The sequence below is a fragment of the Cervus elaphus genome, chromosome 18 (genome assembly GCF_910594005.1).
Source record: "Cervus elaphus chromosome 18, mCerEla1.1, whole genome shotgun sequence".
In the NCBI taxonomy this organism is placed as follows: domain Eukaryota; kingdom Metazoa; phylum Chordata; class Mammalia; order Artiodactyla; family Cervidae; genus Cervus; species Cervus elaphus.
In genome coordinates, this window is record NC_057832.1 from 48,823,825 (window position 1) to 48,842,744 (window position 18,920).

Below are 18,920 nucleotides of genomic sequence, written 5' to 3' on the forward strand. Positions count from 1 at the left end.
CAAAATGATTTCAGAACGACACGGGTGGACTGCGTAGCCTTGTCAACAAGTGGACTACTTTCTTAAAAGCGAGGCTGGTGTGTTCAGTAACTGATGAAGATGGCCCAGAGACACACTTTGATGAATTAGGTACATAAATGTGAGATTTAAAAATGCTTTTGAGAGAGAGTTTGTAAAGTTTACAGTTCTGAATTAATGATCTGGGTACTACTCATGAATTTCCTGAAGTGTTTTTTAAATCTTTCTTACCCCTAAGTGCACTGCTGAAACATATAGTTTGTTGAATCCACCATGATATATAGATCAGTGTGTTCTGTGTATGTGTTCGTGTATGTGTCATAGAGACTGACAGAGAGAAGTATTGTATAATTTATGCATAAGTAATAATATGCTTGTGCTTTTTTAAAATGGTTGTGTAGTCATATATGTTTGAATTCTGATATTCTAGTTTAAAATCAATTTGTATGAAAATATAGCTATACATTCTTACTACAGTTAATGAAAAGAATTAAAGGTTAGAGAAGTGTCAGAGTGGAAATTAGACTTAAGCTTCAGTTTTCATTCTTCTTGGTGACCCTGGGACTAAATATTCTCAGCATGTGCGACATGAGAAGGGTTATATGTTCCAAGTCAAATAAGGACAGACAATCTGATTCCTTTCTACCAAGGAACAATTCTCTTTTTAACCAGAATAACTTGGTACATATCATGGTATCATGTTTACCAAGTTATGTTTAGAAATGATTTTTATTTTGCTTTAATTCATTGAAGTATAAAATGGTCACTAATCTCAGATATTGAAGCAGGTGATGAGGTAAGTAATAAAAAGGTGTTATAATATGATTCTGTTGTTGTTTATCACTCAGTCAAGCCCAACTCTTTGCTACTTCATGGACTGCAGCACACCGGGCTCCTCTGCCCTCCACTATCTCCTGGAGTTTGCTCAAATTCATGTGCAAATATGGTTCTAGCAGTTACAACAACTGAAATAGACATTTGGTCTCCTGAAAAGCCATTATGTTGATCATAGAAACACAAATTTCTACTTCAGTTTTTCTAGAAAAAAAGTTTTAAGTATGATTTTGTGTTATAACCTAGTCACTATTTCCTCCAGAATTCTTTACAAGTATTGTATGTTTATGTTTCAGTGACATGGAATGTTTCAGTCTCTCCTTATTTTAGGGAGAGCTAGATAGTGTCAGCCTTTGTTCACATATAGAAAGACTAGTGGTTATTACTTTATTACTTAAGATGTCCTAAATGTATTGTGAATAAAGATACATCTTTCTTTGTATTGGTCAGCAAGAATGTTATTTGCAAAAAGATCCCTAAATCCAGATATTCCTTGTATTTATAACAATTGGTTATTATTGAGATTTGCTATCAGAAATCTACTCCCAGATTCTGTCATTTATTGCACCTGCACCTCACCATCTGTAACTTTCCTTTTGCCTCCATATAGTTTAAAATGCTTATAGCAATTTTGACTGAAAGACAAAAGGTCTTACTTTATAAAGTCATTGTGAAAAACTTTTCTTCCATATTCAAATTCTAACCCTAGGTTAAAGAGAAATTGAGATTTGTAATACTTTTTAAAGTAAAAAAGTAGTATTTTATCATTAAAGGATATTTAGAAATTTCAGGAAAAAAAGAAGAAACATAAAAATTTTTGTAGCTTTGTCAGCCAGAAATACTCACTGGTCATCTTCTTATACACTGATGTATAGTTTAAAGGTTTACATGGTTCTAGTTCATATTAAATACTGTTATGTCTCTTCTACTTAATATTATTTTATTAACATGGTTTCCATAAGGTAATAGTCCTCAAAAAAATTTTTAGTGTTTATTCAAGAAACTAAGATCATGGAGACAATCCCATCCCTTCATGGCAAATAGATGGGGAAACAATGGAAATGGTGACAAACTTTATTTTCTTGGGCTCCAAAATCACTGCAGGTGGTGACTGCAGCCATGAAATTAAAAGATGCTTGCTCCTTGGAAGGAAAGTTATGACTAACCTAGACAGCATATTAAAAAGCAGAAACATTACTTTGCCCATGAAGGTCCATCTAGTCAAAGCTATGGTTTTTCCAGTAGTCATGTATGGATGTGAGAGTTGGACTATAAAGAAAGCTGAGCACTGAAGAATTAATGCTTTTGAACTGTGGTGTTGGGGAAGACTCTTGAGAGCCCCTTGGACTGCCAGAAGATCAAACCAGTCAATCCTGAAGGAAATCAGTTCTGAATATTCACTGGAAGGATGGATGCTGAAGCTGAAACTCCAATCCTTTGGTCACCTGATGCGAAGGACTGATTCCTTGGAAAAGACCCTGGTGCTGGGAAAGATTGAAGGCAGGAGGAGAAGGGGACAACAGAGGATGAGATGGTTGGATGGCATCACTGACTCAATGGACATGAATCTGAGTAATCTCTGGGAGTTGGTGATGGACAGGGAAGCCTGGCGTGCTGCAGTCCATGGTATCGCAAAAAGTCTGACATGACTGAGCGACTGAACTGAATATTTTATTTATTTTACCAAATGCTTATCTTTTAGTTCCTGTCCAATTATAATGATGCTGCAGGAATGTATTTCTGAATAATACTTTTCATAGTTGAAATTGTTCTCTTAGGTTAAATTTTTAAAATATTTGGAAACTTTAAAAAATTATATTACTCTCTTACAGAGGATGTGTTTCTGCTGGAAATGGATAACCCAAGGACAACGCTAGTGTATGGCATTTTTACAACATCAAGGTAATTATTAAACAAATAAATTGTATGAATTAAACAATAACCTTTATTGAGTAATAGTAATTATAAAAACATTCTTTCAACTCTTTAATTTTACATAGCACTTAGGAGGCAGCCCTCTCATTTTAATTGTATTTAATTATTAAATGTATTTAAGTGGAACTCATACTTTTGAAATAGTTTTGTATGAAGTATTTGTAATAATTATATAATTTTTTCCTCAAAGAAAGGAAAATATGAGCTACAATACAGGTATAATGTATATAAGTTATATTGTTTTAAGGAAATAACTTGAAGACTCATGATGCTAATAGAACTTGGCATTTCTATTATCATTTTTATTTCAGGAGCAATCTAAAGTGTCGACTGTCAACACACTGAAACAGTTATCATCTTCGATGTGACAGGATTTCATATTTTTAAAAATAGCTTTGTTTTCTAATATATCAGAAATGCCCAATCTCAATTATCACAGATTTCAAGACTTTCCAGCATATTCTCATCCTTTCCTGTATGTTTTCCTGTGTACTATTTTATGCCAGGAATATTAACCAGCATTCAGTACAATACTCCATTTGTCATATGACCAATTTAGAATGTATTTTCATTAGACAATCAACTACAAAATGAAAATCTAAACATTTTCCTGTTCTTCTCCAGTGGAGGTAATATGGTGTAATTTTCAACTTTAATGAACCATTCAAAGTAAAATTGATTATAAATCATATTTACTTTGCCCTATAAGATATCTAAAAACACATCCTTTGGGGTGAGTTTAACAGGGAAAAAAATTAACAGGAAAAAAAATTCTTGATTTAAATCCCAAAGAATTGAACAGAGCAAAAGAGCTAAATTCTTAAGAAAAAAATATTTGTATCAAAAAAGTTATTTCCCAGCACCAGTAAATTTAACAGGGAAAAATTTTAATTGTCATTTCTGACTATTGATGCTAATGATTAATAATATATCTTGGTTCTTTCAATGGGCACATAAGTTTCCCATTAGGCATCTAATTTAAGAAAAATGTGTGAGTCAGAAAAACATTGGTTTCAGTCCATCTGCCCAATGACAATGGAAATAGTTTTCAGAAAGGATACAAATAAATTTTATGAGTTTTTCTGACTTAAGGTAATTTAATGAAACATTTTTGAACCCTGTTGTTTTCTTCTGTGACTAATAGGGAACATTTACAACAATTTCTCCAACTACCATTTAGGACAACATTATAAGAGCACTTTTACATTAAAATAATCTTAAGACAAGGAGATAGAGTGTTCCCTTATCAGTAAGATTTGTTTTGTGAGTTAAATTATGATAGGCTGTATCAGTGGTGACTTAGAATTCAAATCATATTTTTTAATAAATCATCAATTCTTTTTTTTGGTGCCAAGACAAACCACTTTGAAATTTCTTTGATTCGTTCTATATTTTGGGCCAGATTCACTGAGTACTTTATTGTAACTTAATATCTATTATGTTCGTAGATGAACTAAATGTCTTAATACTTTTTATATCAATGGTTATTTCAAGTTTTTTGGCTTAACTTGTGTACCATAACATTCAACTTTTTATCATTTATTTTGCCATTTATTTTTAAGCTGTATTTAAATTTATTTATTTATTTTTAACTTTTTATTTTATATTGCAATTGGGCTTTCCCAGTGGCTCAGTGGTAAAGAATCCACTTGCAGAATGGGAGACTAAGGAGACATGAGCTCAATCCCTGGGTTGGAAGATCCCCTGGAGGGGGAAATGGCAACCCACTCCAGTATTCTTGCCTGGAGAACCCTATGGACAGAAGAGCCTGGTGGGCTATGGTCCATGGGATCACAAAGAAGCAGACACTATTGAAGCCACTGAGCATGCATAGGATTAACAATGTTGTGATGATTTCAGGTGCACAACATAGTGACCAATACAATCACTTTTAAATTTAGGAGATAGTAAAATTAATATTTTTCTGGTTTTTTTTTCAGCTCAGTCTTTAAAGGATCAGCAGTATGTGTGTATCATTTCTCTGATATACAGACTGTGTTTAATGGGCCTTTTGCACACAAAGAAGGGCCCAATCATCAGCTGATTTCCTACCAGGGGAGAATTCCATATCCTCGCCCTGGAACTGTAAGTATCCAGCAAACTTTCTTTGTTACTTTACTTTTCAAAAAGATATAACTTACTAAGAAATGAATATCATGTTGATGTTAATTAAATACAAACATAGACCTACTGGTATACTCATTATGATTTTTCACTGGATGAGTTCTTATACTTGGGATTTTACAAATATGTATGTTATAGAATTCTATACAATATTTTTCTAAGTGCTCTTGGTATTAATAATAGAATCTCATTTATATTTTAAGACAGCTGGATATGTTAGATAGGGAAGAGATATTTTCCTTATTTTAATGGCATAGAAACTGTATCTTGGAAAATGGTAGCATTTTGGAGGCAGTCTACTAATTTGAATTCCAGTTGCTTTTCACAATTTTTCTTATAATAAGAAATCTCATTTATTTTAATGAAATTATCCTCCTGTGAGAATTAACTTAGTAATCAATCTGCAAAGCTATTTCAATTTTAGGAATATATTTAATTAAAAATTATGTATTGTGTATTTCTCAAGGAAATAAAATGATATTTGTGAGCAAATAATGACAATGAAAGTGAGATTCAAATAAAAAGTTTTGAGGTATTCAAATATAACCATGTCTTGAAGCTTTGTGCTGTTAAGGGGTAGATTGAAAACTACCTTTTCCAGCTCAAGGTACAGACAGTGCACTGGCAGATTGGAACAGTTTTTCCAGGACAGTGGTCATAGTCTTACTGTGTGTGTGTGTGTGTGTGTGTGTGTGTGTGCGCGCGCACGCCCGCTAAGTCATGTCTGATTCTGCAATCCCATGGACTGTAAGTCCACTGGGCTCCTCTGTCCATGGAATTCTTCAGGCAGGAATACTGATGTGTGTTGCCATTTCCTTCTCCAGGGGATCCACCTGGGAAGACCACAGTGACTCAGACAGTAAAGAATCTGCCTGCAATGCAGGAGATGCAGGTTCAATCCCTGGGTCAGGAAGTTCCCCTGGAGAAGGGAATGGCCACCCTCTCCAGTATTCTTGCCTGGAGAATTCTGTAGACAAAGGAGCCTCATGGACTACAGTCCATGGGGTTGCAAAGAGGCAGACATGACTGAGGGACTAACACAGTCTTACTGTTTGTTTTTAATTTGAATTATAATAATGCTGTGTTGTAGACTAGAATATTGGTTAGTTTCTGTCTCTGTAAAATGTTATACATCACTCTCACTGAGAGGAGATGTTACATAATTGACCATCAAGAGGAGTATAATTCTCTTATATTCTTGCATTTCATAAAATAAGGTTATATTTATAAAATGGGTTGGATATAAGTAAAGAATGATTTTATTTTAAAAAAATCAAAGGAAAGCTATTAAAATAATATTTACTTGAACAAAATACTTTTCATTTTTATTTAAATATGAAATTTCCTTTGTCAGTATGCTTTCAGACGTTCATCTCTCATAGGTTTTACTTACTGCTGATTCACTTAATTTTGTATTATTATTAAATTTTATTTGCAATATATTATTTATTTCTTTGTTGTCTAATAATGTTGAATTACACTGCTGTCAATTGTTTGACAAGAAAAAAATGTGTTAATAAGACTTTAAAGGAGATGTTTATTCAAAATTAAAAGAGCTCTGGTTTGGTTCCTTGGCTGCTGCTGCTGCTGACTCACTTCAGTTGTATCCGACTCTGTGTGACCCCAAGACGGCAGCCTACCAGGCTCCTCTGTCCCTGGGATTCTCCAGGCAAGAATGCTGGAGTGGGCTGCCATTTCCTGCTCCAGTGCCTGAAAGTGAAGTCACTCAGTCACGACCCTATGGACTGCAGCCTACCAGGTTCCTCCGTCCATGGGAGTTCCCAGGCAGGAGTACTGGAGTGGGTTGCTATTGCCTTCTCCGGGTTCCCTGGCTAGGAAGCTCAAATAGGTATTGCTAACTTCTAGTTAACTTTGGAAAGACTCAAAAATTGCTACTTATCCATGAAAGTATTGAGTTTTAAAAAGCTAGTTAATCATAACTGGCAACAAAATCTTACCATAGAATTTACAGTCTCCTTTTAAATGCTCTCTCTTTGATGCTTATAGCTCAACAGAAGATGGAAGAAACATTTAACTATTTGGTATCATACAAGGAAAAGAAATCAAGAGCCATGTCCATCTTAGGTATTAGAGCGTGTGGTTGGTGGTTTAGTCTCTTAAGTCGTGTCCCACTCTTGCGACCCTATGGACTGTAGCCTGCCAAGCTCCTCTGTCCATGGGATTCTCCAGGCAAGAATACTGTAGTGGGTTGCCATTTCCTTCTCCAGGGGATCTTCCCAACCCAGGAATTGAACCCGGGTCTCCTGCACTGCAGGCAGATTCTTTACCAACTGAGCAAATTATATAAAAGAAGAGGAACCTGAATAACTTTCAAATTCCATCATAACTCAAGGCTCGCATTATTTTATTGAATGTAGTTCATGTATTTTCAAATTATTCACTGATAATGTATCCAAAGATACGTCATATGTTTGAGAATTACTTACTATTTGAATTGGATCAAGTCACTGTTTCATCTTAAGTCAGAAAATTAAGAGATGGTTGTGATTGCATTTGTTTTCATCATTTATTCTATTGAACAAAATACATGTGGGATTAATACAGGAGCAATTGATTTGTAAACTGAATAAAATTCCATTTTCTCCCATGAATCCTTAAGATAAACACCTCAGATACACATGAAAGAGAGCCATGCCAAGTAAATAAATGTTTGAGGACTCAGAGTCTTTGTGAGTGCTGGAGTCAGCTTGTACCTGACTGGTAAGAAGAGCTTGCATTCACCTCATCTCAAAGAGATCACAGTAGCAATTTGAAATCAGTCATGGATGGAGTCCTACATCATGGAAATTGACGATGTTACTAATTAGGATTTTTTTTTTTTCCCTGAAGAAAACCAACCTCTTGATCCTGCAGTGCCTCATAAAGACTCTTCACCAATGGCAGCTCAAAATGACTCTGAGAATGACAGTGAGAAAAACACTCATGTCAAACTTTTATTGTACATAAAATGTGAGAGTAGATAATTCCTTTTTAGTAAAGCAAGTAAACCACTGCCAAATTAGAAAATTCTGCCCACAGTTCCACTTTGCATTATTTCCGAGCTCCTAAGCATAAGCATTTTTCCTCTTCCAAAGCAGTGTGAAATAAGCCAGGGCTTAATGACGCATCTGGAGCAGACTTTGTGAAAAAAGGGAGTGAGTTGTCAGTGCTTAAGACCTATTTCTATAATGTGGTTGCTTACATCTGGTGTTGAGATCACAGCAGCTCCTTTAAATTAAAAAAAAAAGTTGTCAGATGAGTGATCCTTAGAGAATAAAAAAGGCTGGGTGGAGGAATAACCTCTGGAACCCCTCCTGGAAAAGCATACCTCCCTGAAGATTCAGTCCCTCCACCCTTTACTGAGCAAAACACCATGAAGTCAGCTCTCTGACTCAGAGCAGTCTGCATATGTCTCTTTCCTAGGGTTTTAAGGTTTAATATCCCATTCATGTAGCCAGAAGACTCACAGCCAAGTGACCCAAAACATTCCTTTTTCTCTAGGGTTAAGAATGATGCCTCTGAAGTCCTCCCAATGTAGGATCAGCTATGATCATCATACTTTAATTCCCTATGTAGTCCAGTTGCTGGCTCAACCTCATAACTGTGTGACTGGATTCTTAAAGAAATGACACTAGCAGAAATCTGATACCCTCATTCTAATGTTCCCTGTAGGTGCTTCTTGTAAAGCAGGGTTGAGCGCTTTGTTAGCAAACTGTCCCAACCAGCAAACCCGAGTCAGTAGGTAGAAGCCTGCCAATTGTGTCATCATGTTTTTCCATAAGTAATACAAGTTTGTGGAAGAAACAGGACACCTTTGGTATGTTGCAAAGGGCAGCCAAAGACTGCAGATTCTCTCTGTGGCTGAGCTAACATATAACATTATTCTGATGCAACGTGTATAAGCTTCTGTAGAAGACTGTGACTGTGTTTGCTTACCCCATACTGCTAAAGCAGAACCTCATGAAAATGATCAGTTTTAACATCTGTTTATAAGTGGACTAGAACCATCTGCTTCATTCACAGTGCTTTGAATAGGTATACAACCTGGTGCAGCAAAAGAACACAGAGAATGTATGATCTACGTGGTTAATAGAAGAAAAAGAGACACTTTTTTGCTGACACTTTTGTCAATTTCATGCATCTTCTGGTTGTTTTTACAGTAGAAGCATTTCAGTTCCTAATAGACATTTTAAAACATTGTTAGCATAGTTTACAATAAAATTCAGCACATAAGGCATATAGACATGAAAAGTTAATTACATATTCTTTCACGTAAGTATTCAAGGCATGTGAATAAAGCAGACAATAAATATTATTGAAATCTCAAGAAAAAAGAGATTGTCATGGGACAGTCTAGTTTGGAAAGGCATGTGAAAATATGTGAGATTGACCTGGCCCTGAAGGGTAGTTGATGTGGATAATTTGAATAAGTAAGGAAGGATGTTTCAGGCAAAGGTTACTGTGTACATTACAAGGCAAAGATAGAAATTAATCAGTGAGTCCTAGAAGCTCTTCATGGACTGGAACAAAGGGCTCTTTTAAGTCATGGAGGATAAATACCAGAAAGATGAGGGCCAGCTGGTGCATAAATTCAAGTCTTCAGCTATGTAATTCTTTGCACTTTAAGTAAAGGACTGAGACTACCAAGGGTTTAAACATAAGATCAATTTCTCTCAGAACACAAGTTTCAAAGACTAATAGTGGAAACTAGCCCAGATTCTAGAATATCATTTATTTATGTCCATTTATTTATCCATATGCCATTTGTCATCCAAGTGTTAAGTCAAGCTCCGTTTGAACATGCTGGTTACTCCTTCTCTAATTAGTTTTACCTTTTTTTCTGTTACCTGTCTTTAGTGTCAACTCCTACTTCTTCCCTTCACTTTGTGATTCATAATTTAGGATTGCTCCAGGCATTATAGTTGCCAGAATATTCCAAACTATTTTTGAAATCTCTAAACCTCTTCACTAATTCTGGCAGCCTTAAGTTCTCTAATAAATTCATTTTAAAAATATTGGTTCTTATTGATTGTGAGTCAAACTCTGTTTTTATTTTACATTTATCTTATATGTCACAGTTGTTATGTTACTTTGAATATGTCCATCTTTCTTACTAGAACACTTGTGTCTAGAAGACAATGGTTGCTTCCTATCCTTAAATCCCCTGCTGAGCGCTTCAAAATGCATTTTGAATAAAAGCTGTCAAAAAATTGACATTTGAATTGATATGTGAACACATTAATGCTGAAAACCAGTTTAATGGGTGAGTGGATTAGTAGCAGATACTCAAAATACCTGAGAATAGGAAGGAAATTAGAGATACTTCCTGATAAGATACATGGCATCCTCATTGTTCCTAGCATTTCATGCTAGCACTTTAGTAATCAAAACACTTAAAATGTCTTTACACAAAGAAAGGAATGCTTATCATCACTTGATAAACAGAAAGCTAAAACCAGAGGAAAACAAACACCTGAAGGGGAAATTTAACCAAAATTACTTAGTGACTATTTGTAGAGCAAAATTATCCTTCCTATGAATGAGACAGCAGCCCAGTTAATGGACAAAGGCTTTATTTTATAGTAGCATATGGGCATTATATTTTCTTGAGGTTTCAGTACACATGCTTTCATATATCATAAGGTGAGGGATATGTAAACTGCATCTTATTTATACTTGACAGTTTTATACTGGGCAAACTCACAAATCCAGATAGTCTGCAAAGGGTAATCAATTTTTGTTCTTGTCACATCATTGTCATTCTTTCTTTGTCTTATCTGCAGGATTTAGGCCGTGAATCAATGGAAAAAATTAATTATTGACTAAAGGAATTCTTCTGTAATCTTGAAAATAAACTTTTACTGGGAGACTGTTTCCAAGTAAAAAGTTTATTGTGAATGTAATATAAAAATCCCACATGGAGAACATTTGAATGAATATAAAATAATTGATTTCAGTTGATTTATTTGGGTTACCTATTTAATAACTGGGCTTCCCGGATGGTTCAGTGGTAACAAATTTGTCTGACAGTGCAGGAGACCCAGGATACCGAGATGCAGGTTCAATCCCTGGGTCGGGAATTTCCCCTGGAGGAGGAAATGGTAACCCACTCCAGTATTCTTGCCTGGAAAAGTCCCATGGACAGAGGAACCTGGAGGGCTACAATCCATACAGGTCGCCAAGAGTCGGACACAGCTGAGCAACTGAACACACACAACATTTAGTAACTATGGTTGTGAGTAACTGAAATATAATTTTTAGCTAAATTTCAGTTACCATTAAGTAAAACCCAGAAACTAGATGCGTGTAATTTAATAAGCTTATGAAAGTAATTGCTAGCTGGAAATTATAGAAATTGCCTAGTAATCTATGCTAACTTTGAATAATCCTGGAACTTATAAAAACAATACTTGCAAATATTTAAGGAGACAGTTCAGGAAACCATCCTTTAAGTGGTGTTTTTTGAAGGGCTGGAGCTATTTAAATGGCCCATCATTTGTACTGTCTATGTTTTTATTCATGAAAATTCATGATCCACATGCATCTTCTGGTTGTTGTGTTTCCCTTTCTCCACTTTGTGTGAGAAATGACAGTAGAAAATACCCATAACACTACATTTTTCAGAAGGATGGAACACATTCATCAGTTTAGAATACACTCACATGGAATTGTTTGTCCTCATTTGGTCTTTTATTGTAGTTAATTTATAAATATACGTATTTAAATATAATACTTTTGCCTAAAAGACAGGCATATAAACCCTAGATGAAAGTCTCATTAATGGGATAATGAATGAGAAGCTTAGTTTTATTACTTGTCTCATTATCTCTCTTGAGTGAAGTCATTTAATTGCTCTTTATGCCTTTCTCAAAAAGAGAAGTATATTTACTGATCCTATAAAATATTCTAGTAATGTTAACTGGTTAAAGTTAGTCTGAAAATTGCTTTAGGGTGATACAATTCAAATGAGAGAGAGCACATTCATAATTTGTCGAGACTTATTTGCAAATGTAGGGCTGCCTGGCAGTAATGGCCCAGAAGTACTGAAATTGTAGGATAGCCATTGCATGAATTTAAACCCAGAGGTTGCCATGTTTTGTTGGTCCCTAAAGTTGTTTTTCTTTTTGCACTGAACTAACATTAAAATTTTGGCAGTTGTTCAGTCGCTCAGTCCCGTCCAACTCTTTGTGACCCCATGGACTGCAGGACGCCAGCCTTCCCTGTCCTTCACCATGTCCCAGAGTTTTCTCAAATTCATGTCCATTGAGTCAGCAATGCCATCCAACCATCTCATCTTCTGTTGTCCCCTTCTCTTCTTGCCTTCTGTCTTTCCCAGTATCAGGGTCTTTTCCATTGAGTTGGCTCTTCGCATCACATGGCCAGAGTTTTGGAGTTTCAGCTTCAGCATCCATCCTTCCGATGAAAATTCAGGATTGATTTCCTTTAGGATGGACTGGTTTGATCTCCTTGCAGTCCAAAGGACTCTTAAGACTCTTCTCCAACGCCACAGTTCAAAAGCATGAATTCTTTAACATTCAGCATTCTTTGTGGTCCAACACTCACATCCATTCATGACTACTGGAAAAACCATAGCTTTGACTAGATGGACCTTTGTTGACAAAGTCATGTCTCTGCTTTTTAACATGCTGTCTGTTTTGATCATAGCTTTTCTTCCAAGGAGCAAGCGTCTTTTAACTTTCTGGCTGCAGTCATGGTCCGCAGTGATTTTGGAGGCCAAGAATATAAAATCTGTCGCTATTTCCATTTTTTCCAGTTTTTTGAAAATTGAGGTTTAAACCAGCTTTTTCACTCTCCTCTTTCACCTTCATCAAGAGGCTCTTTAGCTCCTCTTTGCATTCTGCCATTTCAGTTCAGTTCAGTTCAGTTCCTCAGTCGTGTCCGACTCTTTGTGACCCCATGAACCACAGCACACCAGGCCTCCCTATCCATCACCAGCTCCTGGAGTCCACCCAAACCCATGTCCATTGAGTCAGTGATGCCATCCAACCATCTTATCCTCTATTGTCCCCTTCTCCCCCTGCCCTCAATCTTTCCCAGCATCAGGGTCTTTTCAAATGAGTCAGCTCTTCGCATCAGGTGGCCAAAGTATTGGAGTTTCAGCTTCAACATCAGTCCTTCCAATGAACACCCAGGACTGATCTCCTTTAGGATGGACTGGTTGGATCTCCTTGCAGTCCAGGGGACTCTCGAGAGTCTTCTCCAACACCACAGTTCAAAAGCATCAATTTGTCAGTGCTCAGCTTTCTTTATAGTCCAACTCTCAGATCCATACATGACTACTAGAAGAACCACAGCCTTGACTAGACGGACCTTTGTTGGCAAAGTAATGTCTCTGCTTTTTAATGTGCTGTCTAGGTTGGTCATAACTTTCCTTCCAAGGAGTAAGCGTCTTTTAATTTTATGGCTGCAGTCACCATCTGCAGTGATTTTGGAGCCCAGAAAATAAAGTCAGCCACTGTTCCCACTGTTTCCCCATCTATTTGCCATGAAGTGATGGGACCAGATGCCATGATCTTAGTTTTCTGAATGTTGAGCTTAGGGTGATGTGATCTGCATATCTGAGGTAATTGCTATTTCTCTTGGCAATCTTGATTCCAGCTTGTGCTGCATCCAGTCTAGCATTTCGCATGATGTACTCTGCATAGAAGTTAAATAAGCAGGGTGAAGGTATACAGCCTTGATATACTCCTTTTCCTATTTGGAACCAGTCTGTTGTTCCATGTCTGATTCTAACTGTTGCTTCTTGACCTGCATATAGGTTTCTCAGGAGGAAGATAAGGTAATCTGGTATTCCCATCACATAAAATTCCACATTTCTATTTTCTGTTAAAATTTGACCACACTAGGTTTATATTCCTGCATAGGAGCAGTCACCTAGAAATAGGTGTTCACAGCCACACTTGAATAAACTGTAATTTTCATTTATTACTGAGTGTATCACATCTTGCTATTCACCACAGATGCTGTACCCATTTCTGTTGATCAGGAAGCTTGATTTGTTGCTTTCCTTTCAATTTGTACCTCTCTAAATAAGATAACTGACTGGTTCCAAATAGGAAAAGGAGTACGTCAAGGCTGTATATTGTCACCCTGCTTATTTAACTTATATGCAGAGTACATCATGAGAAACGCTGGGCTGGAAGAAGCACAAGCTGGAATCAAGGTTGCCAGGAGAAATATCAATAACCTCAGATATGCAGATGACACCACCCTTATGGCAGAAAATGAAGAGGAACTAAAAAGCCTCTTGATGAAAGTGAAAGAGGAGAGTGAAAAAGTTGGCTTAAAGCTTAACATTCAGAAAACTAAGATCATCGCATCTGGTCCCATCACTTCATGGCAAATAGATGGGGAGACAGTGGAAACAGTGTCAGACTTTAGTTTGGGGGCTCCATAATCAGTGCAGATGGTGATTGCAGCCATGAAATTAAAAGACGCTTACTCCTTGGAAGGAAAGTTATGACCAACCTAGATAGCATATTAAAAAGCAGAGCCATTGATTTGCCAACAAAGGTCCGTCTGGTCAAGGCTATGGTTTTTCCAGTGGTCATATATGGATGTGAGAGTTGGACTGTGAAGAAAGCTGAGCGCTGAAAAATTGATGCTTTTGAACTATGGTGTTGGAGAAGACTCTCGAGAGTCCCCTGGACTGCAAGGAGATCCAACCAGTCCATCCTAAAGAAGATCAGTCCTGGGTGTTCATTGGAAGGACTGATGCTGAAGCTGAAACTCCAATACTTTGGCCACGTCATGCAAAGAGTTGACTCATTGGAAAAGACCCTGATGCTGGGAGGGATTGGGGCCAGGAGGAGAAGGGGACAACAGAGGATGAGATGGTTGGATGGCATCACCGACTCGATGGACATGAGTTTGAGTAAACTCCGGGAGTTTGTGATGGACAAGGAGGCCTGGCGTGCTGCGATTCATGGGGTCACAAAGAGTCGGACACGACTGAGCGACTGAACTGAAAGAAGATAAATGAAAACTAGAGCAGTAGTGCTTTTGTTTAAAAAATTATATAACCAAGTATTTTTGTTTCTGAAAGTAGAGATATTGACAGTGTTTGATAGGGTTAGACAAATAATGTTTTATGTGTTAAAAAAGATTATATGTTGCTCATATAACTTGACACTTAGCTCCTATTAGTGCAAGTGTTCAAGTTTCAAGCTTCAGCACCTTCCAGCCTGCCCTTGAGTGTGTCCTCAGGTGACTTGTAAATGGAATCCTCTTCTCAGAAGTCCTTGTCATGCTAAAACTGCTGAAACTGTCCTGCAGCCATTTTTAGGTCTCATTATTGCTTTCTTTCTGCCTCTTTATACCTGATGCTCAGAATCTTTCCTCTCCTCACCAGAATTAATGCCCCTGTTTCATATAGCTCCTACACCAAAACTGGATAACAGATAGAATATTTCACTCATTCAACTACTCTGTCAAATATCTAATACTTATCAGCTTTATTATAGGTCTGAGGGCAGATTAATGAACAAAACATACCCAGTTGAGAATAATTCACAGCTTACCTTCTAGTGGAAGAAACAGACAATAAAGATACAAACAACAAATATATTACACACAGGTATATAGAGCTGTGAAAACAAAAAAAAATAAAACAAGCTAAGGAAATAAGAAGGTGGAAATGGTGATGGGGAGCAATTTTTGTATGTCGTCACCTTAAAGGAAGTTACTTTTGAGCTGAGAACTGAATGAGGCAACAGAGAAAACCCTGGAATTGTCTGGAGAAGAGTAATCCAGGTAGGGAACAGCAAGTGCCAGGGTCCTGGATGGGGAGCTGACCTGAGGCTCAGGAAGAGCAAGAACCACGGCCGTGGTAGACGCGATGCAGCCCAGACATTCAGGAGTTCATAGCCATGTTTAGTTGTTGGGATTTTGTTCTGAGAGTAGTGGAAGTTACTGGAGTTTTCCAGAGGGAAATTACCAGGTGTATTGACCATATCCAATCCAAGCTCCAACTTCAGAGAGTCCTCTTCGATAGGAAGGGGACCAGATGGAATGAAACTCTTGCGTTAGAGTTCTGATTGAATTTGATAATGATAATCTAATTTATTCTAACCAGTAGCAGCATTAGTGGAGAAGGAAATGCAACTCATTTCAGTATTCTTGCCTGGAGAATTCCATGGACAGAGGAGCCTGGTGGGCTTCAGTCCACAGGATCGCAAAGAGTCAGACACCACTGAGCAACTGACAGACAGCAGCATTGGATTATATCTGCAAGAGCATTTTTTTTTTTCCTAGCAACACTGAATCTGGCACAGGATAAGAAATATAAAAGTGATGGATGAGAAAGGTGATAAGTTATATCATAAACCAAATGACATCAGCTTCACTCTGAAAACAAACAGGACAGGATACATGGACTTAGCCTATTTAAATGATCAAATTATATATATTGTATGTTTATTTTCTACAGATCGTACTATGTATAATCATGCTGTTTTTTCTTCAATAGGTAGCAAATACACTTACAACAACTTGAGCTTCTAAGTATCTTGAAAAATAGAGGTCTCTCGATTATTATTAACAAAGTTACAATTGTATTAACTTAGTCCTTTTAAAAACATTTTTTTAGTGCCCAGGAGGAGCATTTACACCCAATATGCGAACCACGAAGGAGTTCCCGGATGATGTTGTCACTTTTATTCGGAACCACCCCCTCATGTACAATTCCATCTACCCAATACACAGAAGGCCCTTGATTGTTCGCATAGGCACTGACTATAAGTACACAAAAATAGCTGTGGATCGAGTGAATGCTGCTGACGGTACATACAATGTCCTGTTTCTTGGAACAGGTAAGTATTTTAGCTAAAACTACTCTTACTATGTAGTAAAAGAGCATAGTTGTTGAGGGCATGATATTGAAATCAGAAAAACTCCAGTGTTTGCTTCTGTCTGACTCTTAGGTGTTAAGTGTCCCTGTGTTTCTGCATCTGTAAAATGGAGTTAAAATAAATTACTTTATGGGATTGTTGGGAGGAACCAATGGCTTAATAGTAACATATGTAAAGCACCTTAAACAGTTTGGTGAAATAAGATAATGAAATAAATGAGGGGATGGGACTTTTTAAGCATGAGTGTTCCCTCAGCTAAAACAAATTCTGTGACCTCTTCACAAACACATGGAGCCATCTATGCTTTCCTGCCATCTCTACGACATTTCTTTATCAATTAATCTTTTTTTTACTTTCTAAAAATTTATTTATTTTTTAACTGAAGAATAATTGCTTTATGGAATTTTGTTGTTTTCTGTCAGACATCAACATGAATCAGCCATAGGTATACATTTGTAATATCAACATAATATCAATTACATTATTACAAACTTTATTCTTCCATTTCATCCTACCCTGAAACCTTGGCTTAGCAAACTTATGCAAGCATATAAAGTCAGGCCTGTATGTTCACCTACCTCTACCTCTGTTGTACTGCTGATTTTGCCAAGGTCTTCAGTCTTCTCATGATAAGAAAGTCCAATATCCTTTAACCATTCAAGTACCTCCATACCCTTGTATCATTTGATATTGTAGAATCACTCTTTACTTGTTGCTTTAGCCACAAGTCACATAATTTTCCTTTATCTTCAACAGTTCCCTCTCAGTTCCTTCATTAGTCTGACTTCCATCTCCCCATGAGTATACGTATTTACTGAGGTTCTATCCATAGTCCTCTTCTTTTTACATGTTCCTTGGCCATCTCACTCACTCATTTGGTTTTAATTAGTCTGTGAAAACAAATCCCAAATGTGTATCTCTAGTCCTTGCAATCTCATGAGTTAAGTATTAGTATTTACAATTTATTATTAGGTAACAGAAGTTGTATGACCCATTAATATTTCAAACAGCATGCTTCAAACTCAGTTTATTCACTTATAAGACTGCTTAACCAATGCTTTATCTAGTTCCCCATATTTGTATTCATTGCTACACGTTCCTCTCAAGGTTCTGTTTCTCCTTGATGTGTCATTCTCTCTAGAAATATTGCAGTTCTTGGTAAACTCAGTAAATATTTGTCAAGTTGAACTGAAAATCGTAACTATATCCATTGCTTCTCATACAGTGAAATGAATTCATAACTGATTGCAAAAACTAATCTTTGTTTGCTTACAAACTGTGTTTTCAAGAGATGTTTTCTCCATATAAATAACTACAATCTTTTAGCCTTGATTCAGATCATCCACTGTGGAGTTTGCATTTTAAAAAAAAACTTTTTTTCCTGAATTGGTCATTATAGAGTTACACTTGTCCCTAATGTCTCATAGTACTTAGGAAAAAAATGACTGTTTCTTATTTTCCTTTTGAAGCCAGTCTTAAAGGTGGGCCCTTTTTCCAGTTTTTTTGAGATATAATTGACATGCATCACTGTATAAATTTAAGGTGCACAACATAATGGCTTGACTTACATATATTGTGAAATGATAATTGCAGTAGTTTTAAGTATCCATCATATCATATAGATACAGTAAAAAGAAAGAAAAAGTATATCTTTCCTTCTGATTAGAACTCTTAGGATTTACTCTCTTAACACCTTTCATATGTATCATACAGGAGTATAACTATAGTGCATCCCATAACTGTACAGGTGTAGATTATGTCCCAAGAACTTATGTATCTTATAACTGGAAGTTTGTACCTTTTGATTGCCTTCATTTAATTCTTCCTCTCTCCACCTCTGGTAATGAATGTGGTTTTTCATTTTGTTTTTGCTTTTTTCTTCCATATATAAGTGAGAGCTTAGCATAATGCCATCAGGTTCCATCCATGTTGTCACAAATGGCAAAATTTCATTCTTTTTATGGCAGAATAATATTCTGTTGTGTTTTAAAGCACAATTATTTTTATTTTTTTTTAAATCAATTTTGAATGAGATACAGTTGCTTTACCTTTTGGTGTTGTTAGTTTCTACCGTGTAGCAAAATAACTCAGCCATACATACACATATGTCTACTCCCTTTTGGATTTCTCCTCCATTTG

At 36.5% G+C, this 18,920-nt stretch overlaps 1 protein-coding gene across 1 annotated transcript in view; it reads left to right on the forward strand.

Annotated features, from left to right (window-relative positions):
* Window positions 1-18,920, forward strand: part of SEMA3C (semaphorin 3C) — a 197,328-nt gene that overhangs the window by 131,591 nt on the left and 46,817 nt on the right. Inside the window, exons 9-12 of the mRNA XM_043872373.1 lie at window positions 15-129; window positions 2,685-2,754; window positions 4,728-4,872; window positions 16,520-16,742. Coding sequence (XP_043728308.1) covers window positions 15-129; window positions 2,685-2,754; window positions 4,728-4,872; window positions 16,520-16,742 — 553 coding nt within the window. The remainder of the gene's footprint in view (window positions 1-14; window positions 130-2,684; window positions 2,755-4,727; window positions 4,873-16,519; window positions 16,743-18,920) is intronic.